Source organism: Theropithecus gelada, chromosome 15, assembly GCF_003255815.1.
Source record: "Theropithecus gelada isolate Dixy chromosome 15, Tgel_1.0, whole genome shotgun sequence".
Taxonomy (NCBI): domain Eukaryota; kingdom Metazoa; phylum Chordata; class Mammalia; order Primates; family Cercopithecidae; genus Theropithecus; species Theropithecus gelada.
The window spans coordinates 43,570,364-43,595,920 of NC_037683.1; the positions used below are offsets into that span (position 1 = coordinate 43,570,364).

The 25,557-nt window shown below is 38.8% G+C and overlaps 1 protein-coding gene across 2 annotated transcripts in view; it reads right to left on the minus strand.

Annotated features, from left to right (window-relative positions):
• The window catches only part of TDRD7 (tudor domain containing 7), an 81,687-nt gene that overhangs the window by 38,721 nt on the left and 17,409 nt on the right, over positions 1-25,557 (minus strand). For both annotated transcript variants that reach the window (XM_025360631.1, XM_025360629.1), the window contains 3 exons: positions 25,282-25,495; positions 17,863-17,936; positions 15,292-15,509 (listed from right to left, as the gene is read on the minus strand). In XM_025360631.1, the coding sequence (XP_025216416.1) occupies positions 15,292-15,509; positions 17,863-17,936; positions 25,282-25,495 (506 nt within the window). The remainder of the gene's footprint in view (positions 1-15,291; positions 15,510-17,862; positions 17,937-25,281; positions 25,496-25,557) is intronic.

Consider the following 25,557-nt stretch of genomic DNA (forward strand, 5'->3'; position numbering starts at 1 on the left):
TGTTTTTTTTCTTGAACGTCTGTTTAAGTTCCTTGTAAATTTTAGATAATTATTAGACCTTTGTCAGATGGGTAGTTTGCAAAAATTTTCTCCCACTCTGTAGGCTTCCTGTTCACTCTGATGATAGCTTCTTTTGCTGTGCAGAAGCTCTTTAGTTTAACACCATTTATGAATTTTGGCTTTTGTTGCAATTGCTTTTGGTGTTTTTGTCATGAAGTTTTTGCCCAGGCCTATGTCCTGAATGGTGTTGCATAGGTTTTCTTCTAGGGTTTTTAAGGTTTGGGGTTTTACATTTACGTCTTTAATTCATTCTGAGTTATTTTTTGTATCATGTGTAAGGAAGGGGTCCAGTTTCAGTTTTCTGAATATGGCTAGCCAGTTTTCCCAGCATCATTTACTGAATAGGAGATCCCTTCCCCATTGCTTTTGTCAGGTTTGTTGAAGATCAGATGGCTGTAGATGTGTGGTGTTATTTCTGAGGTCTCTGTTTTGCTCCATTGGTCTATATGTCTGTTTTGGTACCAGTACCATGTTGTTTTGGTTACTATAGCCTTCTAGTATAGTCTGAAGTCAGATCGTGTAATGCCTCCAGCTTTGTTCTTTTTGCTTAGGATCGTCTTGGCTCTATGGGGTCTTCTTTGTTTCCATATGAAATTTAAAATAGTTTTTTCTAATTCTGTGAAGAATGTCAATGGTAGTTTGATGAGAATAGCACTGAATCTATAAATCACTTTGGGTAGTATGGCCATTTTCATGATACTGATTCTTCCTCTCCATGAGGATGGAATGTTTTTCCATTTGTTTGTGTCCTCTCTTATTTCCTTGAGCAGTGGTTTGTAGTTCTCTTTGAAGAGGTCCTTCATGTCCCTTGTTAGATGTATTCCTAAGTATTTTATTCTCTTTGTAGCAGTTGTGAATGGGAGTTCATTCATGATTTGGCTCGCTGCTTATCTATTGTTGGTGTAAAGGAATGCCTGTAATTTTTGCATGCTGATTTTGTATCCTAAGACTTTGCTGAAGTTGCTTATCAGTTCAAGAAGCTTTTGGGCTAAGATAATGGGGTTTTCTAAATATAAAATCATGTCGTCTGCAAAGAGAGACAACTCAGCTCCCTCTCTTCCTATTTGAATACTCTTTCTTTCTTTCTTTTGCCTGATTGCCCTGGCCAGAACTTCCAATACTATGTTGAAAAGGAGTGGTAAGAGAGGGCATCCTCATCTTGTACCAGTTTTCAAAGGGAATGCCTCCAGCTTTTGTACATTCAATATGATACTGGCTGTGATTTGTCATGAATAGTTCTTATTATTTTGAAATATGTTCCATCAATACATAGTTTATTCAGAGTTTTTAACATGGAGGGATACTGAATTTTATCAAAGGCCTTTTCGGCATCTATTGAGATAATCATGTGGTTTTTGTCTTTGGTTCTGTTTATGTGATGGATTACATTTACTGATTTGCATATGTTGAACCAGGCTTGCAACCCAGGGATGAAGCTGACTTGATAGTGGTGGATAAGTTTTTTGACGTGCTGCTGGATTCAGTTTGCCAGTATTTTCTTGAGGATTTTTGCATTGATGTTCATCAGGGATATTGGCCTGAAGTTTTTTTGTTGTTGTTGCATCTCTTCTCAGTTTTGGTATCAGGATGACACTTGCTTCATAAAACGAGTTAGGGCAAAATCCCTCCTTTTCAATTGTTTGGAATAGTTTCAGAAAGAAGTATATCAGTTCCTCTTTGTATTTCTGGTAGAATTCAGCTGTGAATCCATTTGGACCCGGGTTTTTTTGGTTGGCAGGCTATTAATTACTACCTCAATTTCAGAGCTCGATATTGGTCTATTAGGGGATTCGACTTCGTCCTGGTTTAGTCTTGGTAGCGTGTATGCATCCAGGAATGTATTCATTTCTTCTAGATTTTCTAGTTTGTTTGTGTGGCGGTGTTTATACTATTCTCTGATGGTAGTCTGTATTTCTGTGGGGTCAGTGGTGATATCCCCTTTATCGTTTTTTATTGTGTCTATTTGATTCTTCTCTCTCTTCTTATTAGTCTATCTAGCAGTCTATCTATTTTGTTAATCTTTAAAAACAAAAACAAAAACCAGCTCCTGGATTTGTTGATATTTTGAAGGGTTTTTCGTGTCTCCACCTCCTTCAATTCTTCTCTGATCTTAGTTATTTCTTGACTTCTGCTAGCTTTTGGATTAGTTTGCCCTTGCCTGTCTAGCTCTTTTGTGATGTTAGGGTGTCAATTTGAGATCAAAGTTTTCTGATGTGGGCATGCAGACTATACATTTTCCTCTTAACACTGCATTAGCTGTGTCTCAGAGATTCTGGTACATTGTCTCTTTGTTCTCAATGGTTTTAAAGAACTTCTTGATTTCTGTCTTAATTTCATTATTTACCCAGGAGTCATTCAGGAGCAGGTTGTTCAATTTCCATGAAATTTCCATAAAACGGTTTTGAGAGAGTTTCTTAATCCTGAGTTCTAATCTAATTGCACGGTGGTCTCTCTTTTTTTGTGAGGGAGTCTCCCTCTGTCCCCTAGGCTGGAGTGCAGTGGCACGATCTCGGCTCATTGCAAGCTCTGCCTCCCCAGTGCATACCATTTCTCCTGCCTCAGCCTCCTGAGTAGCCAGGACTACAGGTGCCTGCCACCACACCCAGCTAATTTTCTGTATTTTTAGTAGACACAGGGTTTCACCGTGTTAGTCAGGATGATCTCGATCTCCTGACCTCGTGATCCACCCACCTTGGCCTTCCAAAGTGCTGGGATTACAGGCGTGAGCCACCATGCCCGGCCGAGACTGTTTTTTATAATTTCAGTTCTTTTGCATTTGCCGAACAGCATTTTACTTCCAATCATGTGGTCAATTTCAGAATAAGTGCTATGTGGTGCTGCAAAGAATGTATATTCTGTTGATTTGCGGTAGAGAGTTCTGTAAATGTCTATTAGGTCCACTTGATCCAGAGCTGAGTTCAAGTCCTGAATATCATTGTTAATTTTCTGTCTCGTTGGTCTAATATTGACAGCGGGGTGTTAACAGTCTTCCACTATTATTGTGTGGGAGTCTAAGTCTCTGTAGGTCTCTAAGAACTTGTTTCATGAACCTGCGGGCTCTGGTATTGAGTGCATATATATTTAGAATAGTTAGCTCTTCTTGTTGAATTGTTCCCTTTACCACTATGTAATGCCCTTCTTTGTCTTTTTTAAATCTCTGTTGGTTTAAAGTCTGTTTTGTCAGAGACTAGGATTGCAACCCCTGCTTTTATATTTTTTTGCTTTCCATTTGCTTGATAAATTTTCCTCCATCCCTTTATTTTGAGCCTGTGTGTGTCTCTGCACGTAAGATGGGTCTCCAGAATATGCACACTGATGGGTCTTGACTGCATATCCAATTTCCCAGTCTGTGTCTTTTAATGCATTCAGCCCATTTACATTTAAGATTAGTATTGTTATGTGTGAATCTGAGCCTGTCATCATGATGCTATTTGGTTATTTTGCACATTAGTTGAGGAGTTTCTTCATAGTGTGATTGGTCTCTATATTTTGGTATATTTTTGCAGTGGCTGGTATCAGTTTTTCCTCTCCATATTTAGTGCTTCTTTCAGGAGCTCTTGCAGGTCCTGCCCTGGTGGTAACGAAATCCCTCAGCATTTGCTTGTCTGGAAAGGATTTTATTTCTCCTTCGCTTATGGAGCTTAGTTTGGCTGGATATGAAATTCTGGGTTGAACCTCTAACCTTTTATCAAGGTTCTTAGCTTCTTTGTGTTGGGTTAGAACATGTTCCTTTAGCTCAGCATAGTTTTTTATTACCCATCATCTAAAGCCTACTTCTGCCAATTTGTCCATCTGATCCTCCACCCAGTTCTGCGCCCCTGATGGAGAGATGCTGTGATCATTTGGAGGAGAAGAGGCACTTTAGCCTTTTGGGTTTTCAGCATTTTTTCATTGATTCTCATCTTGGTGAGTTTGTCTAGTTTTGGTCTTTGAGGTTGCTGACCCTTGGATGGGGTTTTTGTGGGGGCCTTTTTTGTTGTTGATGCAGTTGCTGTCACTTTCTGCTTGTTTGTTTTTCTTTCAGGTCCCTCTTCTGTAGGGCTGCTGCAGTTTGCTGGGGCTTCACTTCAGGTACTATTCATCTGATTTGCTCCCGTGCCTGGAGATGTCACTCGAGGAGGCTGGAGAACAGTGAAGATGGGTGCCTGCTCCTTCTTCAGGGACCTCTGACCTCAAGGGCACCAACCTGATGCCAGTAGGATTGCTCCTGTATAGGGTGTCTGACAACCCCTGTTGGAGGGTCTCATCCAGTTGGGTGGCACAGGGAACAGGACCCGTTCAACGAAGCCCTTGTCCCTTGGTGGAGAGGGTGTGCTTTGCTGGGGGGAAACTCATTTGTCTTGGCTGCCTGGATTCCTCAGAACTACCAGGAGGAGAGGCTAAGTCTGCTGGTCTGCAGAGACTGTGGCCACCCCTCCCACTAGGCGCTCAGGCCCAGGAAGATCTGAATCCTGTCTGCCTCTGGCTGGAGTTACTGGAGATCCTGCAGGGAAGCCCCACCCAATGAGGAAGCACGGGTCAGTTTAGGCCTGAAGAGGAACTCTGACCCAAGACTGCCCCAGCCACTGTGTTGGGCTGTGGGGACAAGTCTTGGGACCAAGCCATCCAGCCTTCCTGGCTCCAGCAGGGGAAAAATCGCAGCCTGGAGCTATAGAAATGGGTGCCGTCCTTCCCCCGCCCAGGAAGCTTAGCATGTTAGGCAGTTTCGAGTCCCAGTGTCAGCTGTTGCCCCTCCCAGTGCTGGCTGTTGCCCCTCCCTCAAGGAGCTCCAGCAGCTTAGACAGCAGGCAGCTGCAGTCAGTGCTGGTCGCCCCTCCCCTCAGTTGTTTGGTGGGCTTAAGCAGATTCCAGCTGAGAGGCTGTAAGAATCTGCGTGATCCCGCATTGGGACGGTAGGCCCCAGTGGCGTGAGTTCACGGGTGGGATCTTCCGATCTGTAGGTTGCACAGTTCTATGGAAAAAGCACATTTTCCCCCGGCTGGGTAGCACACTCACTCACTCCCTCCCTTGGCTGGGGGGAGAGGGTTCCCCTTCCCCGTGTGGCTCTCAGATGGGCTGCCATACCATACTGTTCTTGCTTCTCTCTGTGAGTCACGCCAGCCTTCTAGTCTACTTTGATGAGAGAACCTGGATACCCTGGCTGCCAATGAAGGATTCACACACTTATTATGGTTTTTTGATGGGAGCCTCCAAAAGCCGCTGCTTCTAGTTAGCTATCTTGCCCCCCGCCCCCGCCCCCAGCTCCATTATAATCTTATGGGACCACCATGGTGTATACATACAGTCCGTCATTGACCAAAATGTTGTTATGCAGCACTTGTCTAATTTTAGATTTAGATGTGGTGGTTCTCTGCTGCCAAACCCAGAGGAGCCTGTAGAGCCCACCTTAAAACTTTTCTTCAGTTTTCACATATCAATCTCAATACTTTCTCTGAAGTGGGTGGTAGAAACTAATTTCAGTGGACGATAAACCATCTTATCTAAAGTAACTTTCTAAGCCCCATCCCCTCACTGTCCACATAGCTTCTTCTAACCCAAAAGAGGGTTCTTCGGCTTTATTATCTTTTTCTTTCCAAGGAGTGTATTGAGAATCTGGGATACTTCAATGCTTAGTCTCCCCTCTCCCAGTCCCAAAACTGCCACTCTATCTGTGCCTTAGATGTGATTAGTGCCAATTACCTAATAACATACCTATCAAACCTCTAACAATGAGCTCTGACACGACCAGCACAAGTTCTTCCAAATAGGAATTGCTGTCTTAACTGAAGTTAGGGACATTATGTCCACTTTAGTCCAGGGCAAGAGCAGAATTCCCATTTTTCTGGCTTTTATTCCAGAAGAATACTTAAAGATCATCTGGAGATACTAAGCTTCCAGGGCTGTGTCTGCAGCATTTAAGTCAAACTTTGCCAGTCAGCCTATAAAGTGAATTTTTGACCAATAAGCCTGAATTTACCCAAAGTACAAACCATAGCCAAATAATCCTCTGAATTAGAAGACAGATTTTTTCCCTCAGCAGTTTTGTCATTTTTATTGTTTAAATCAGATAACCATATCCCACTCTAATGACTAGTTCCTTGAATTGTAAGCACTTTCCAGTCTTTAATAGCTTCTTCTTTTATCTCAAAATGGTTGCTTATGTGCCTACATTCCACTTGTTCTCCAATGATTTGGCTTCCATACATTCAAATAAACACTTACTAAGATTAAACATAGGCCTAACAGGGAACCGAACCTGACTCTACCTGGAGTTGATTCAGATATTCTTCAACCCTTTAGGCAAATATTCACAGATAAATTTAGTGATATGGAAGATATGCCTGGTCCACATACTTCATTCCAATCTTTGGGGTTTGGTTGCTTTTTCTCTCTTTTTTTTTAAGGCTGGGTCTTGTTCTGTTGCCCAGGCTAGAGTGCAGTGGCGCAATCTCGACTCACTGCAACCTCCACCTCCTGGGCTCAAGCAATCCTCCTGCCTCAGCCTTCTAAGTAGTTGGGATTACAAGCATGAGCCACCATGCCAGGCCAGCTGAGGGGTTTCTCAATTCAAAGGCAACAATTCATGAAACTCCTTTTAAAGTTAAAAATATATATATAATTTAAAGCAAATATAATTCTTTTTCAGTTATGAGTATGGAAAACACAAACATGTTTTCCTATTTTCTCATTCAACAACAATCATCAACACAAAAGACTTGTGTGACCAAATGAGTGGGGGTCTCCCCACTCCAATCAAGCAATCAACTCTGCATTGGATATCAGCTGAATTCCACCAATTCAATTCTGACACTACCTACCCGGAGACAGCGTCAGATCCCACAGGTTGAGGGCTCAGTCCCACAAGACTGTCTCCTCTTCAGACACCAGTTACAAGCCTAGGGCTCTGGAACTTCTAACCAACTGGATCAAGCTGCGGTTCCCAAGAGCCTCTCTTTAGTTTTAATTTGCTACAGTGGCTCACAGAAATCAGGGAAACATGTTTACTGGTTTACTATAAAGGATATGGCTGGGTGCAGCAGCTTACGCCTATAATCCCAGCACTTTGGGAGCCTGGGGCAGGAGGATCACTCACTTGATGCTAATAGTTGAAGACTAGCCTGGGTAACATAGTGAGAATCTCAACAAAAAAATTTTAAAAATTAGCTGGATGTGATAGTGTGCACCTATAATCCCAGCACTTTGGAAGGCTGGGGTGGGAGGACTGCTCGAGCCCAGGATGTCCAGGCTCCAGTGAGTTATGATGGTGCCACTGCACTCCAGCCTAAGGGACAGAGCAAAACAGGTCTCTAAAAAAATACACGTGTGTGTGTGGCAGATATATGTATAAATTAAAGGATATTACAAAAAAAAACAATGAAGAGATGCTTAGTGTGAGGTATGCCAGAAGGGGTATGCAGCTTCCATGCCCTCTCTGCTACCCTACAGGAAGCTCCATATGTTCTGCTATCTGGAAGCTTTCTTCCTGCTTTGGGTTTTTATGGAGGCATCATTCCACAGGCATGATGATTAAGTCATTGGCCACTGGTGATCAACCTAATCTGTAGGCCTTCTACCCTCCCCAGAGGTTGGTTGGGGTTGAAAGTCTCAATCCTCTAATCATGCCTTGGTCTTTCCGGTGACTGGCCCCATCCTAAAGCTACTAGGGGTTGCCAGTCGTCACTCATTAGTTTAAACAAAAAAAAAGACATTACTTTGGAGAGTCATTTTGGATTTTAGGAATGGTATGCCAGAGAACAGGGAAGGCCAAATATATATTTTACAATATCACCCAGCTCAAACTCTCTAAATTTTCATATGAATAGAAATTTGCTTTTCCTGGGCATTCTACTGTGATCACCATCTGTCATCTACAAAAAGTGCCACCTCTTTTTAATTTTCTGGCAAATGGGTTTAGGAAAGTGACCTACTACTATATCTATCCCACAAGAACCTTGCTAAAGATAAAGAATTGCTATAATGTGAGTTACGGTGTGGTGTCCATTATTTACTGGGCTCTGGTGCATCTGACAAGACTTACAAGTTCATCTCCTGCGTCATCTCCCAGGACAGAACAGCCATCTTATGGTCTTCACAAATGACCAAGGCAAGCCAACATCTACTTGAAACATGACTTTTATTATTTCCTTAGTGTGATAATCTACTGCTAACCATTTCAGGTAGATCTCTCAAAAGGGAACTTTTACGCATCTAGTTCCTTTAGTCCACTTGATTCAGGCACATACCTGAGGAGGGAGTCAGAAGGCTTCCTCTACTGTGGGGGAAGACTCAGGACCATACTCCTATCCTTGTCCTTCATGTTTTCTTTGTTTTGTGGCTCTGTATTTTTTTCTTTGGTTCTGAATGTCCACCCAAAAAATCTATCAGTCCAATGACTGAGAACTAGCATGACTTGTAACTTCACAGAACATGTGTACACTCCCACCCCCACCTCCAACAGGAGACAGGGAACATAAAAGATGAACTCCCTACACCATGGAGTCAAGCCCCTTCCTCTGCTGATCATCAGAAGATGCTGTACCTAATATGCCTTAAACTTTCTATTCCTGTAAGTTCATTATAATCAGCTTGATTTCTGCCACATTTGGAATCACAATTTGAATGAGACACTTCCCTCACACCACTCTGGGTTTCTGTAAGTTTGGAGCAGCTATACTAGGCTTGGCAGATGTGAGGCTGTGATACCGTGAAATATATATTTGGTCTTCCTTCCCAGTTTCCTAAATACAATTCCTAAAATCCTTGGAATCTCCAAAGAGCTTATCTTTTTGTATGCTAATACTGACTGAGAGCTTCAGGGTGGGGCTGCTTACCAGAAAGACCAAGGCAGGATTAGAGGGTTGCAACTTCTGGCCCCACCATTCAACTTCCAGGGAGGGAAGAGGCACTGAAGGTCAAGCTGATCACCAATGGCCAACGGTTTAATCAACCATGCCTGCGTAATGAAGCCTCCATAAAAACCCAAGAGGACAGGTTTGGAGAGCTGCCTGGAGGGTGGCAGGCCCAAGGAGGGCATAGAGGCTCCATGCTGCTTCCTCCACTTACGCATTTCTTCATCTGCATTCTCGGTAATATCCTTTGAAATAAACCAGTAAATAGAACTGTTTGCCTGAGCTCTGCAAGCCACGCCAGCAAATTAATCAAACCCAAAGAGGAGGTTTTGGGAACCCCAATTTGAAGCTGGTCAGTCAGAAGTTCTGGAGGCCTGGATCTGCGCAACTAGTGTATGTGCAGAGGAGCAGCAATTTTGGGGACTGAGCCTTTACCCTGTGGGATCTGATGCTATCTCCAGGTAGACAGTGTTGGTATTAAATTAGAGGGCACCCAGCTGGTGTCCACTGCTTGGTTTGTGGGGAAAACGCCCACACTTGGTCACAGAAGCCTTCTGTGTTGATTGTTGTGGTGTGAGAGCAGAGGAAAAACATGGTTTGAGTGTTTTTCCAAAACAGGCCCAAAAACTTAAAATATTAATTTCTTCAGGAGTCTGTTCAGACAAATGAAAGTCTTCATCCTATATGCCTAGAAACTTGCTTCTTCTTAACTCTAAGGGTCTTTCTTTCTTTCTAGTTTTACCTGTGCTGTAAACTTAAAAGTTCTTGAAGCCAAACTCCTTTGAGTCTATGAAGGCTTACCTGCTAATTCTTTAGCATGGGCCTCTGAGGTAAGCTTACTCTTTCTTCTAAATTAGAATATTCTTTAGGGTTCTATAACAGAATTGGTATTGTCCAATTAAATCAAGCTTTCCACAGCATTTGTATGGGCACAGTTTTGTTTCTACAGGGTAGTAGTCCTTTTTGTTGAAGCTTTAAATTAAGTTCTAAATTTCATTTTATATGGTCACCACCCCATACAAACCTGAGAGTACAACAAAATCACATTTACCTAGAGACCTGCTTTCTAGCACTCCAAGCATTAATAATGGTTATGAGCTCAAAACAAACCAAAAACAAAGAAAAACAAAACAAAAAATAATCCCATTTTAAAACTTGACTTCAGTAGTGAATAAAAGATCCCTGAGTGCCTAGCAACAACTAAAACATTGAAGTCACTGCCCAGAAGCTTGTACCCTATGATCAGCCAGTTCACAGAAAGGTTGACCAGCTGATGACTTAAGAAGTGGCCTTTTTATGCTAAAGCTGACGAGTGCTGGAAAAGTCAGACAACTGAGAAAAGAGATAGGGAAATGATCCCCAATGGCATCACTGTGTCACAATGCAGATGCACTGATCAGGACAGATATGAAGCATGTAAGGGCAGCCGGTGTGGTGTACCTTGTATGCAGGAGCTAAACCCATTCAATCCACTGTTCCCTATCACTTACAACCACAACCATCTCTGCCAGAATGTACTGAGGCTAGTGATGATAAGTCCAAGATATTCAGAAATGGTTACAGTTTTTCAGTCAATTCTCTTTGAGAAAGTTAAGGTTTTGTAACATATTCCACAAAGACTTAATCAAAGATAAAGGTAAAAAGATCCTTGTAGAGGGTAACCCTTGACTGCTGACAAACCATCTACTCAGAGAAACTCTTCTCCGCCATCGTAGATGAGTCATTTAATAGACTCTATGTACTTCAAGGTCAACACTTCCACTTACTCCCACCCCTTTAACTAGGAAAGACCTTTCACCAATGCTGTCTTTAGACACACATTGCAATTATTTATATTAGGATAAATTTCAAGTCATCTTCCTTTAGCACGGCCTGAGGGTAGGCCTCTTGCTCATGTTCCTTCAGGAAGATAATGGAGTCTTCTCCTAGTTGAACATGTGCAGAACTTTTTGGAATTGCTACTTGCCAGTGGCTGTGGCTTTCAATGTGCATTGGACACGTTCCTTGCTCTCATTACCTCTGGCAGGAGTTGGGGCAGGTGCAGGGAGGGTAGGGGGACTGGAATCCATTCATGGACTGTTAAAACATCAGGAACTCTCTTTGGCTTGGCGTTTATTTTGACTTCATTTCCTCCACTGCTCTTTATTTCTTCTCAAGTTAAAGTTTTGTGTTTCCCTCCTTAGCTTTTCCTCTGTTTGTATTCAGCTCCTTTGTAGAGCTTGCTGGGCATGTCTCTGACTGAGCAGTGGGTTTTGACCTGCTTTAGGCTGGGGTACCTCTCAAAAATTAACAGCAGTTGCCTTTTACTAAACACCTATTATGTTTCTGATATGACATTAATAGCTGCTTTATATATTTTATCTAATTCTCACAACCACCCTATGACATGGGTAGAATTAGTGACATTTTAGAGCAGGTTGTGGCGCTGAGAGGATAGTCTATATGCTGAAAGGTATACAGCTAAGAAATGACAAGGTAAAAATCTACCTCAAAGCCCAAACTCCTTCTAGTGTACTATGGGGCCTTATGGGTAGTTTCTGTTTCAAGTTCCAGAACAGCAACTTCTCATTATTCCTCAACTTCGCTACTCTGATTTTACAACAGTGCTGTTTTATCTTTTTTCTACTCAGACGTTCACTGAATTTAAATGTAAAAATTGTTCCAATCATGTGTTCATTACATATTTATTTTCACTGGTGAAAAAATGGAAAATAAGTTAGATTCCACTTAAAAAATATTATGATTATACTTCCAAGTCTTCAGTTTACCTCTTCACTTCTGCTTCTGCTGGCATTGCTATTTAGAATATATTCAACACATAGAGTATATTCAATACCATTAAGCCTGAGGATATTGATTGTTGTTTATATTCCAGTTCCTTAGAAATCCAAGTTGTTTGTTTTTACCCCAGAAGTTCCAGGCTTTTTAAAAAGGCAATTCATTTTACATGGGCTAAAAGGTGCTTTATTATGTCATACAACTAATTACCATAATTAAAGTTAAGTTAGATTCCTGAACATCCCAAAATATAAAAACATCTCTAAGTGACAGAAATTCTTGCCTCCTTTGATATTAGAGAAACTGCTATACTGATGCAACTCAGAATTTTAAGAATTTTTAAGAGTCTGCAGGATTAGATATGAAATAACTTAAAGCTCAGTGATTTCTAATGAATAGGAAAATGATATATAATAAAAACATTAAGAGTAAAACATCCTTGTAGAAGCTATGAATAATTAGTGTAATTAGGCAATTTTTCCTCATTCACAACATTTTATATTCTATAATTTTGTTGTTCACAAAATGTTATGTTTTAGAATTAAGGCTTGGTTTGCCTCCAGCCCAACTTAGAATAGCTACCTGCTGGTTGCCTATCAGTAGGTCTTGGGGCTACTGACAGAAATTCTCCTTAGCTGAGTGCATCTAGTTCTGCCCACCAGTGAGCCCCTCAGCTCTCTAACAGCTTCAGGCAAGACGTGGGAGAAAGATATTGTGGCTAATGTAAGAATGGAGAGGTTTCTTTATCAGTTTCAGAGAGTAGAAATTTTCAACAAAATCTCTGGTGTTCAGCAGTCATTGTTGCAAGATTTGGAATTTAAGACAGGTTTCATGCTGTCACCCAGGCTGGAGTGCAGCGGTGCCATCATAGCTCTGCAACCTTGAATTTCTGGGCTCCAGCAATCTTCCCACCTCAGCCTCCTGAGTAGATGGAACTACAAGCATGCATCACCATACACAGCTAATTTTTTTAAATTTATATTTTGTAGAGACAGAGCCTTGATATGTTGCCCAGGCTGGTCTCAAACTTCTCACCTCAAGCAATTCTCCTGCCTTGACCTCCCAAAGTGCTGGGATTACAGGCATGAGCCAATGTGCCCGACCAAGTTTTGTAATTTTTCTAGAAATCAAAGTTAGCCAGAGGCCATGGATCCTGGGTGACCTCAAGGCTGAGACCTGCTGTTTCCACCAAACGATGACTCAGTGAAGTGACCTGGCCTCTGCTTGCCTCATCAGCTTCTTCATGAGCAACTCTCCTCTTACTGAATTTCTTTCAGCTTCCTGAAAATACTATGCTTTTCTATCCCAGGGCTTTGGTGCAATCTGTTTCTTTTGTCTGAGGTGCTTTTCTCCTCCCTCTTTACCTAACTCACACTAACCCATCTGTCAGGTTTCAGTTTAACAGCCACCTCCTCTGGAAGCTTTACTTGACTCATCAGACTATGCAGAGTTTCCTGTTTAGACATTCCCTCAGCATCCTGTACTTCTCCTTCATAACCATTGCAGGCTTATCATTATTTGTTCAATGTTTATTTTCCCCATTGGACAGAAAGTTCCATAAGGGCAAGGACCATGTCTGTCTTGTTTACTGTTTTATCCCTAACACCCAGGTCAGTGGCTAGCACACAGAAGCATTTTATAAATACTAGTCAAATACAACAGTTAAACAAGAGCACTATTAACAAGACCACTGCTCTAGAACAGCCAAGAGGTGTTGCTGTCCTCCTAGGACCCAATGGGAACTCTTAGAGTGCAGTGTCCTTGATCTGTAGGCTTACTGTCTTGGAATCTTTGCCTTTTCAAGACAGCTTCTGCACAATTTCCACTTCCCTCACAAGTTGTCTAGGAATACCTTGGAGCTGGCTCATCATTGTGAATAACTCTGTGTTCTCCCTAGCTTTGAAAACTCTCAGTACACATTTCACTACTGGACAGACCCAAAAGGTTAAGGACAACAGATTCAAAGCATCCTTCCACCTGCATCAAAATGTTTTCCAATATCCATGTGAAGTGGCTTACAGCATACTAATTAGAACCTCCCTGAAGATAAAATTTAAAAGCTGCTATTTGGTTCCTAAAGCTGATGCTGTGCATTCTGATATTCAAATGGAAATTCCTGTAAGTAGTACTCTGGATGGTAGAATGATGGGTGATTTTTATTTCTTTTATAACTTTATTTTTCAATCTTTTAATATAGAATATTTTATATGATTGGAGGAAAAAACGCTTAAAAAAATGCACTGCACTTAGATTTCTCCTTCAGTTACATGACAAGCCATGCAGAGAGACAAGCCATATAGAGCGATACCCATTACCAACTTCTGTCTTATCCTAAACTTTGTGCACTGCCTTGAGACTATCTAACCTTGCTTGTAGTAACATCTGTCCTAGGCATGGTATCAGTGTTTCTGCTTTGTAGCAAGGTGAAAAAAAGGAGTTATAAGAAGAGGGAAAATAACCGTTGTGTAAGTGTTTAAAGTTGTTTAAAAACAACCATGGTTTAACTGTCTAAAACTGTTTAACGACAGTCTGTTAAAAAATATTCAGAGGTTAAACAGTTTTGAAAGGTATCAATAGACATCAATATGATTAGTGTTTTCTGGCATCCCACTTCACTAAGCAAATTACCATAACCTAATACTTGGTATTGATTACATCTGAACAAAGGTAATAGACACAGTATATAGACAGGAAAGTTATATTGTGTTTCTGCTTTTGACCCTCATTGCTTGGATGGAATATAGTGATACACTGCCCAATAGGCTTGGGGGCCAAAATATATGTTAAAGAAATAAAAGCCCTCTACCAAAGCATACATAATCCTCATGCATATTTAATTCTACAAGCCTAGAAGCATCGAGTAGCTGTTAATGTGACCATTTAAAACAGTTATATTTTAAATATATTTTATGTAAGCAAAAACATTAAGAAACATCTAAAAGTTAGTTATTTTGGTGTAAGAATCCAGCTGTCTCTATCTCTGGCTGAACGAATATCTTTAATAAACTATGCTGATCCATAATCTTATAGTCACAGACTCTGAAGTAGGAATAGAAATGGAAATTGATAAACCATTTTTAATTTTTTTCTTTTTTCTAATTTCCAATTTTCTCTCTAAAGATGGCTTGTAAAAATTTTAATGTAAACACTATATAATTTCAAAATAAAAATTAAGAACTCTATATATAATTAGTCAAAATAACTAAAATTTGCTCAGCTAAAAGTCTTTAAAAATGCTCAAGAGTAAGCAAATAAAATTTGAGGCTAATAAAACAATTCTTCCCAATAAGTTCAGGTTATTAAAATGGCAAAGTTATCAGTGTTTACTGGTAACAGTTCAATCATTATAAAATGATTTACATATTATCACATATTAAATGCATTTTAAAAATGATATAAAACAAAATACATAAAAATAGCAATTACAACGTAGGCGAGCCTTCAACTTTGACATACTTCTATAAATAAGAACTGACATACGTTAATCTTAAGAGTTAAAGATTAATGAGGTAACATATGTAAAGTGCTTTGTGTTCCGGGGATAAAAGCGATATGACTAATAACTCAAGATCTCAAAGTTGGGCAGGGAGGAGGTATCAGAAGGGAGGAATAAGGAAAAACGTACCGTGCAAATATGAGGCCAGTGTTCAAACTGTTGTAAAATTCCTTGATTAAGGTCTTCTTTATATAACTCTTTGTAAAAATGTGGAAGCTTAGATATCCAAATGCCATTGTTATGCTTGTTTAGTATTTCCTTTATGCGGTTTTGAACCTCATCCATTTTATAAGTGTAAGAGGCAGGAGGCGTGACATTGGGTTTTTCAACAGTCTGATTTAAATTATCTTTAAATTAAAAAAATAATAGAATTAACCAAAATGCTTAACATTTTAGATTATCCCCATTACTTAATATTTGCATCTTCAGGTTTTGCTATAGTGTGGGCTTGTGGTAGCCAAAGGACTTAGAAGGGAGCAGGATTAGGCAGAGCAGCACCATGACAACCTCATTCTAAGTTTTAACCCTGAAATAACCAGCAGTGTTTCTTGTGGGTCAAGAAACACCCAAAGAAGGAACCTAGTCCCTTTATTTTACAAGGATGCTTCATAGTTTAAACATCAAGATGATCTTGCTATGTAAAGAATAATCAAATTATTTAACCAACTGTTTTCTACCTGCTGAGGAAGATTACATTTTATATATTAGTTTACAGGCAATACTGAATTTAAAGCTATATTCCACAGAACATAGGAATAATGCCTTAACAGATCAAATAACTTTTTGATCTTATACAAGTTTTGTAGAAGATTAAAAACTGCCTGAGTTTGAATATTATGATCAATATGCACCTTTATTAATGGAAAACAAATAATTTAGCAATACACAAAAGTTAAAAAATTGATCCATCTACAATAATCATCATCCTAGCCTCAGTTTATAAATATAAATAAAAGGTTTGAAACCCACAGATAACTTTTATTTCCCCAATATCAATCATTTATCTTTCATAAGTGTGTATTTATAAAGTTTTGGCTTTATAGCTCTTTTACATTTCATTTTTACTTAAAACTTAGAATGTGAGAGTTAATATCCCCAGACAATAAAGAAATCTGAGTGTTTACTATAGCTGACAGTCCTGGAATTTTAAGAACTATGAAATTTATTCCAAACCTCTAGGAAATTACACTGAGATATAGATCTGAGTATATTAAATATTACCATCTATATGCAAAATAGCTGCATATTTTAACCAGATAGTATCTCTGCTGGGATTCAGTAATTTTTATTTTAATTTGCAGGTAGAGACAGTGTGATTTGGGGATGCTGCCTCTGAGAATGCCAGGAAGCCCAGAGTGAGCTATTCCTTGAAGACACTTGGATGCTGACTCTGCTCTTCCACCAAAGGGCAAGATCTGGCCTTGCTAAGTCTTCGATTGGCACACAGAAAAGAAGGCTCCAGGATATCCACATATATTTCCTATTAAGGGTATAGCTAATTTATTTAAGTTCTTCCCAAATAATGATATAAAAGGACTTGGAAGGAGGAAAAGATTAAGTTTCTCATAACTGGCCAGACCCTCCCATAATGAGAGTGTGTTAGCAGCTGCCCCACAGTTGTGTCTGCAAACGCACTTGCTCTGTGGGGCCACTGGGGCCATCTAAGTCCCTGCACCTTTTGTTAAACAAATTAAAGTAGTAATGGAGGTGTCCATCATGTAGGAGAGGTTGTGTACACATGTGTGCATATCAGCTCTGCCGGGTGAACTGCAATCCTCCTGAAGTAAGTTCTCTTGTTTCTGTAGAAATAGTTTATACTAATTTAAGCTTCTAAAAGGATATTCAACTTTACCATGTAGTCATGTTTCAGAAAATGCCTATGTAAAAATAATTCATGTAAACAAAAATATTGTTCAATTAATTTCCATTAAGAAATACTGGAGATGTGTTATTATAAAAAAAAAAAAAAAAAAAAAAAGGATTTCAACTAAGAAAGAATCACACTTAAACCAGCAAATAATGTAAAATCACACTTACATTGCACACACCATAAGCACTGATACGAAAACACTGTCTCCCTGGGTGGGTCTATGAGCAGGGGATTTACACATTGGTTGGAGAAGAAAAGGTAACCAGTGGTTGCATTTCTAACCTTCAGATTCTTTGACTTATACTATGTCTCCTATTGTTTTCTTAACAGCCTGCCTGGATTCTATAACCCAAAGAATTATTTATATTCATATTTAGATGATTAGTGGTAACTGCACACAGTTTAGGGTGCTAGCTTTTAAGTGGTAGAGTATCTGAAACTCTTTTATAAATTTAAGTACCATATTTATGCACTTTTGATCTACAGCAGATGTTTCCTTTATGTGAGGCCTCAGCCTCCAAAGTCTCAGGGGTGCACCCCCTAAGAGGTGACAGGGTAAGGGATACAAGCATCTTTGCAGGCCACACATGGAGGTGACACAGAGTAGGGCTGGGGCAAGGAAGGCCTCAAGTCAGTATAATAATGATATCTTTGGGAGGCACCATTTTCTCTTAAGATCACTGCGATTCATGATGTAAAGAAATTAGGAAAAAGGGGAGGAAAGATATATTCCAAACAGCAGAAGGTGAGAGCAAATGTCAAAAGCCACCACCAGATGTTTCTTGGCTCCAGAAGCCAATACGTATCTCAAAAATGTTTAGAAAACATACCACTCATTTCCTTAGTAGAGGTTCTTGAGAGATGAATCTGCAAAGGTGGCTGAAGGGACGCCTTTGGGCTAAACCTAAGGTATTAAAAAAAAAAAACTGGTAAAATAAATGTAAATAGCAAAGTCTAAACCAAGTTTTAAACTCTATACTTTTCACTTAAAGTCTTAGTGGCATTTAACAGCAAAACAAGTCATTAAAATAATTTAAAATCAGAAAAAATAAAAATAAAACCTGGCATCATCTTTCATGTTTCATATTCACTCAGAGAAAAGTATGTTAAAAGCTAAATTTAAACTAGGTCTTTGAAAGCCTCTTTCAAAACTTGGATGTCAGAATTCCAATTAATCACTTATAAAAAACTGGTAAAACAGAATAAAGAAGACCATGCAAAAATAAACAGTTGGAAACAAAGAACATTTTGGAATATAACCAAAAAATGAAGGACTTGCATCACCAGATATTGAAATGCATTATGAAGTTACAACACTTAAATGAGCTGTACAGATACGTAAAATGGTAGAGAACTTAGAAACATGCAATTTGCATTATATCTTGGAACATAATGAAAGTGGCATTTCAAAACAGACAGGTGAGGGACTGGTCAAATAACTATTTGAAAAAAAGAAACAGATCCCTACCTCATACCCTCACTAAAAATACATTTTATATAAATTGTACTGGATATATGTAGGAAGATTTTTCCAAATATGAAGACAAAGAAATAAATCACACACACACCATTTATATTCATGTCTGTTTCCCACACTAGACTCTAAGTGTCTTAATTGTTTGTGTTCTCAAGTGCCTGGGGCAGTGCTTGATACATGCAAGGCAAATGAATATTATAAGAATGACTGAATGAATAAATGACTACAACCTGCCCAGCAGTGGGTACGGGACTATAGTGGGTGACAGTGACACAGTACACATAGCTGCCAGTTTTTGAATAGTATGGAACAGTCTAAAAATTAGATCAATTCCTTGAAATGAAGCACATTTTCTTATAGTATTTTAATTCTAAAAGAAATGATTAGATTCTAGGCTACCAATAAAAGCTTACCTGGTATATGCAATTATAAGACCTTCCTATTTGTGTATTAAATATATCTGTGTAATAGCAGAAGATGCTAAAAACATTTCCAACTCCTACTTTTGCAGAACTGGTAGGGAGACAGTACTACTTCCCGCGCACCAGCCCAAAACATGTAAACTGGAAGCTTCCCCTGCTTTAAGTAAGCATTGAAGGCTCCAGTAGAAGGTAGAGGGATATGAGCAAAGAGTGAGAGTACACAGAAACTATGGAAGGGACTGCTATGGTTCAATCATCACCAGGTCTACCGGAGAGGAAAGAAAAAAAGTGTATATAGCAAAAGGAAGCTCTTCAAAGGAAATTGCTGGGATGCATGAAAACGAACATAATAAAATAAGATGACAGAGGTCTAAGCAGTTTCATAACACTAAGAATAAAATATATTGTTTCTTAAAAGACAAAGAGTTAGACTGGTCCAGAAAAAACCTTCCAAATCTAAACATATGTTATTAGAGACATATTTCTAGTCCATAAATATTTAAGACATACTATGTGCCAGACATTGTGTCAGACAGTAACTGTCAATGATCAGCAAGATAAACATGCCCTATTCTCTGAGACTATACAGTATAGTTGAGAAATCGACCATGGTAAGCAGCTACTGAGATACCCTCAAAGATTCTTCCCTCCAGGTATTCACAGCCTTGTGTAATTCCTTCTCCTTGAGTAACCTGCTTCTAATCAATAGAAGACTTCAAGGCTGAAGGGATCACAAATAACTAGATTACAAAAGATTGTAGTTTCAACTTTGCTAGTATAATCTCTCCTTTGTGGCTTTGATGAAGCAAATGGCCATGCTGGGAAGAACCATGTGGCAAGAAACCGAAGATGGCCTTTGGCTAACAGCCACCTAGGGACTAACGAACAACCCAGAAGGAAGTGCATTGTGCCAATAACCATGTGAGTAGGATTGAAAGCAGATTCGTCTTTAATTGAGCCTTCAGGTCAGACCCCAGCCATGGCTGACACTTTGACAGCAGCCTCATGAGAGACCCTGAAGCAGAAGACCCAGGTTGACCATGTCTTCCTTCCTGACCCACAGAAACTATGAGGTAAGAAAATATGTCTTGTTGTAAGCTAATAACTTTGTGGTAATCTGTTATACAGCAATAGATAATTAATGTATTGACAAAATCTAAGAACAAAGTCTACTAAGTGTTATGATAAGGGCAGTAGGTGTAATAAAAGCACACAATGGAACTAATAAACCAAATTAGAAGATAGAGGTGGAAGTAGAGAGTAAAGGTTATTAGCACTTATTATGAAGTTATAATAATGTGAATACCTTGGTACTGCAGAATAGAGAGGTAATCAATTATTCTGAATGGCAAGTCCAGGAACTGAATCATATGTTTATAAGGCCTTAGTACTGGTAAAGATAGAATTGCAAACCAGCAGAGAAAGAAAGGATTGTGTAATAACTGATACAGGACATCTGGCTAACAATAAAAAAGGATTACAACTCTCACACTATACAATAAAATAAATTCTGGATGAATTAAAGACTAAAATGTAAAAAAAATGAAGCCACAATTACAAAAGAAAACAGAAGACATTTTACATAATATTGGGAGGAAATGCTTTTCTAAGCATAATACCTAAAAGTAGAAGCCACATAGTAAAAGACTGATAGCTGTAAGCATGCAACATTTTAAAGTTTTTGTATACAAAAAATACAATTATTAAACGAACTGAGAGAATACTGTCAAGATACCACAAAGAGCCAACTTCTTTAATTTATAAACCACTTTTAGATGTTAAAAGAAAAGAGCCAACAGAAAAATTACACAAAAGACAAAGACATGTAATTCACATAAGACCTATAATGGACTAATAAATACTATGACAAAAATGTAACTTCCTTAAGAATCAAAATCAAGGAAATAAAAATTAAAACATAGACTTTTTTTCACTTTTCAAAGTAGCAAAGCAAAAAACAGATGCCCAAAGTTGGCAGGCATACAAGAAAATAATCACTCTCATACTCTTCTAGAAGAAAACAAATTATTATAATCTGTTTAGAGCATAATTTAATAGGAGCCTTAATATGTATACCCTCTTACCCACACATTTTATCTCTATTAATTTATTCTACAGGAAACTAGCCATGCCAGCTTTCTAGAACTTTTCAATTTGTTAACAGGCAGGCATGAGTTCTTTTTTTTTTTTTTTTTTTTTTTTTTGAGACGGAGTCTCGCTCTGTCACCCAGGCTGGAGTGCAGTGGCCGGATCTCAGCTCACTGCAAGCTCCGCCTCCCGGGTTCACGCCATTCTCCTGCCTCAGCCTCCCGAGTAGCTGGGACTACAGGCGCCCGCCGCCACGCCCGGCTAAGTTTTTGTATTTTTAGTAGAGACGGGGTTTCACCGTGTTAGCCAGGATGGTCTCGATCTCCTGACCTCGTGATCCGCCCGTCTCGGCCTCCCAAAGTGCTGGGATTACAGGCTTGAGCCACCGCGCCCGGCCAGGCATGAGTTCTTAACTGGAACTCTTGAGAACGAGCTTTGGGGGCTCATGAATCTACTGGTATGAGATGAGGTATGCATATGTATATGTACATGTGTGAATTTTTCTGGGAAGACCATCAATAGCTTTCATCAGCTTTTCAAGAGGTTTGGTGACCTCAAAAAGTGTAAGTGTCCTTCATAACAGGTTTAACTGCTTTTTACTACATTAATATTTCATAAGTAGATGTAAATGTTTTTGCTATTGTTCCAGTTTGATATTTTGATTTTATAACTACAAATGTTACCCATAACATCTGCCACTGGGTGGTATTTAGATTTCTCTTAAAAGGTATCTTTCAAATTGTACTATGTGCTTAAAAAAAGACTTGATTAAAATGTTTTACAACATCTCAAGCAGTCTTTAATGAAAATATGTGGCTGTTTTTTGTTTTTTTTTTTTGTTTAAGAGACAAGGTCTTACTCTGTTACCCAGGCTTGAGTGTAGTGGTGTGATTATAACTCATTGTACCCTGGAACTCTCAGGTTCAAGTGATCTTCCCACCTCAATCTCTCAAGCATCTGAGACTACAGGTGCACACCACTATGTCCAGGTAATTTTTTTTTTTTTTTTAAGTAGAGATGAGGTCTCACCATGTTGCCCAGGCTGTTCTTGTACTCCTGGGTTCAAGTGATCCTCCTGCCTCAGCCTCCTAAAGTGTTGGAATTACAGGCAGGAGCCATGGTGCCCGGCCTGCTGTCAATTTGAAAACTTTGTATTCTGAAATACCTATAAATTCATGGGAAATTTCAAAAAGTGTACTTAGAGGTCCCATGTACCCTTCACTGTTACCCCTAATAGTAAAATCTTGCATAGTATATATCAAAACCAGAATACTGGCAATGGTACAATTCAGACATTATTCAGATTTCCAGTTGCATATGGATGTGTGTGTGTAGTTCTGTGCAATTTACCACATGTACGGATTCAGGTGCCCACCAGTACAATCAACATACAGAACCATCCCATGGCTACAAGGGTTCCTCTTGCTCTCCCTGTATAGCCATACCCATCCCTTAAATTACCCAAATCCTTAACCTCTGGCAACCTATCTGTCATCTATCTTTATAATTTTGTCATTTCAAGAATGTTATATAAATAAAATCACACAGTATGTCGCTTTTTGAGATTGGTTTCTTTCATTCAGCATGATTCCCTTGAGATCCATCAGAGTTGCTGTGTGTATCAATAGTTCATTACTCCTTTTTACTGCAGAGACATATTCTGTGATAATGAATGTACTACAGTTTGTTGAACCATTCACTTACCAAAGGATGTCTGGGTTGTTTCTATTTTTTGGCTAATATAAATAAAGTTACAGTGAACATTTGTGGACAGGTTTTTGTGTAAACATAAGTTTTCATTTATCTGAGATAAATGTCCAGGAGTACAACTGCTGGGTCATATTATAGTTTCATGCTTTTAGTTGACAAGTAAAAACTGTATATATTTATGGTATGCAACATGATGTGATGTTTTGATAAGTGTACACTGTGGAATGGCTAAATCAAGCTGCTTAACACATGCATTACTGCACATGCTTACTTTCTGTGGTAAAAACACTTAAAATCTACTCTCTTAGCAATTTGCAAGTACACAAGTATCATTAACTATAGTCACCATGAAATACAACAGATGTATTGAACCTATTTCTCCTAACTGAAATTGTGTACATCCACAACCCCCATCCTAACCCCATTTCCCTACCTTTGGTAACTGCCATTTTACTGTTTCTATGAGTTCGACTTTTTTAGATTCCACATATAAGGTCATGTGGTTTTTCTTTCTGTGCCCAGCTTATTTCACTTAACATAACGTCTTCCAGGTTCATCTATGTTGTTGCAAATGACAGGATTTCCTCCTTTATGAAGGCTGAATAGTAAGTATTCCATTCAGTAGATATAATGCATATTCTTTATCCATTCATTCATTAACGGACACTTCAGTTGATTCCATGCCTTGGCTATTGTGAATGCTGCTGCAATGAACATGGGCAAACAGATATCTCTTCAACTGATACTGATTTCATAGCCTTTGAATATATACCCAGTAGTGAGATTGCTGATAGTTCTTTTTAAGTTTTTGAGAAATTTCCATACTGTTTTCCATAATAGCTGTACTAGCTTACATTTACCCCAGCAGTGTATTGGGGTTCCCTTTTTCTCCACATCCTTACCAGCACTTGTTATTTTCTGTGTTTTGATAGTGGCCATACTATTGGGTGTGAGGCGGTATCTCACTGTGGTTTTAATTTGCATTTCCCTGATGATTTATGATGTTGAGTATTTTTCCATATACTTGTTGATCATTTGTATGTCTTCTTTTGAGAAATCTCTGTTCAGGTCCTTTGATTGTTTTTAAAATTAGGTTGTTTTCTTGCTATTGAGTTGAGTTCCCTATATTTTGAATATTAAGCCCTTATCAGGTATACGGTTTGCAAATATTTTCTCCCATTCCACAGCTTGTCTTTTCACTCTGCTGACTGTTTCTTTGGTGGTGCAGAAGTTTTTTAGTTTGAAGTAATCCCATTTGTCTATTTTTGCTTTTGTTGCCTGTCCTTTTAGAGTCACATCCAAAAAAATCATTCAAAATGTACTGCTGAAATGTAGGCACACAACCAGAGAAGACAATGATACTTCTGTCACATACATACTGGATTCAACAAGTACTTTGGGTCAAGATCTGTGTTTTAACTATGTATTTTCTAGACCTTATCAAAATTATAACTAATTATATATAACATTAAATGTATACCATTATAAAAATATTTTATGGTTACTTTATTAAAAATTCTGTAATATAAAAAATTAGTACCAGTTCTAACTACCCTTTTAAAAAAGTTAATTCTTCCTAAATATTCTAGTATCTGGGGGAAAGTTCTGGGGGGAAAAATTATCTTTCACAAAACAGAATTTTTGAACACCAATTTAAAGGAATATAATACAACAAAATTTGTTTTGAAAAGGCACAAGTAGGATAGAAGAATGTGATCTTGATGCATCCACATCAGGGGTCAGCAACCTTTTTCTGTAAAGGGTCCACCAATGCATATTTTGCTTTGTAGGCCATCTAGTCTCTGTACGACTACTCACTTCTGCCACTATTTTGCAAAAGCACCCAGAGGCATATACAAACAAAGAAAATGGCCATGTTCTAATAAAATTTAATTTACCAAAACAGGCAGTGGGCCTGATGTGGCCCATGGATTGTAGTTTGCCATCCTCTGAGCTACCTTATAAAACCATAGTTTTGAGCCAGAAAGGAACTTCGAGATCATCTAGTTTTACACTTTCATTGGACAAATGAACAAACCACAGACCCAAGGATGAAATAACTTATTTTACCTGACTAGTGAATGGCAGCACCCAATCTAAGACTTATAGGTTGTCTTTTACTGCCAGTCTGGTATTCTGCTGCATGGATTTCTGGTGCTACTAAATAATTATGGGCATGATATTTGCAGCACAGTGGAGTGTGTAAAACTCCATCAGATTTTACTTAAACCCACAAAATTGATTGTTAAAAAAAGTTTTCTGAAAAAGTTATAAGTTATACTGAAATAGTATCTCAAAACAATTTGTGAGAGCTTTTAAATGAACTTTACAAGGAGAGACTGACAACAATGCAGATAAAATACAGAATAGAGATGCATTTAGAGAATGATGTTCAGGCAGCTAGGAAAAGCGAACTTAACTGGTAATGACACATGTCTCTACTATATGTGAATTTAGATAAAATAGAAAGTGTTTCTTTCTTAACCTGAAAATATATTTGTAACACTTTTTACCTCAGATTCACCAAACTGTGTTAGTCAAAGGTCAAATACCTGTTGTTCGTGGACATGGTCACATGCCTTTGCACTGGAGTGTCTTTGAGTGCTTCATTTCTGAGAGTTGTGTGTAGCATATAAGGAGACATTTCAGCCTCAGGCTTAACTCCAGCAGAATTTCCTTTATCTCTTAATGGTGCTGGATTAGGTTTTTTGCCAACAGAAAAATTTGAAGCAAATCCTGGTTGTCTGAGGGTTGCTTTTGGTTTTCCTATGAAGTTAGGCATACATAATGAAATCAGTTAGCATCCCCAAACCCCACTTTCATTATGA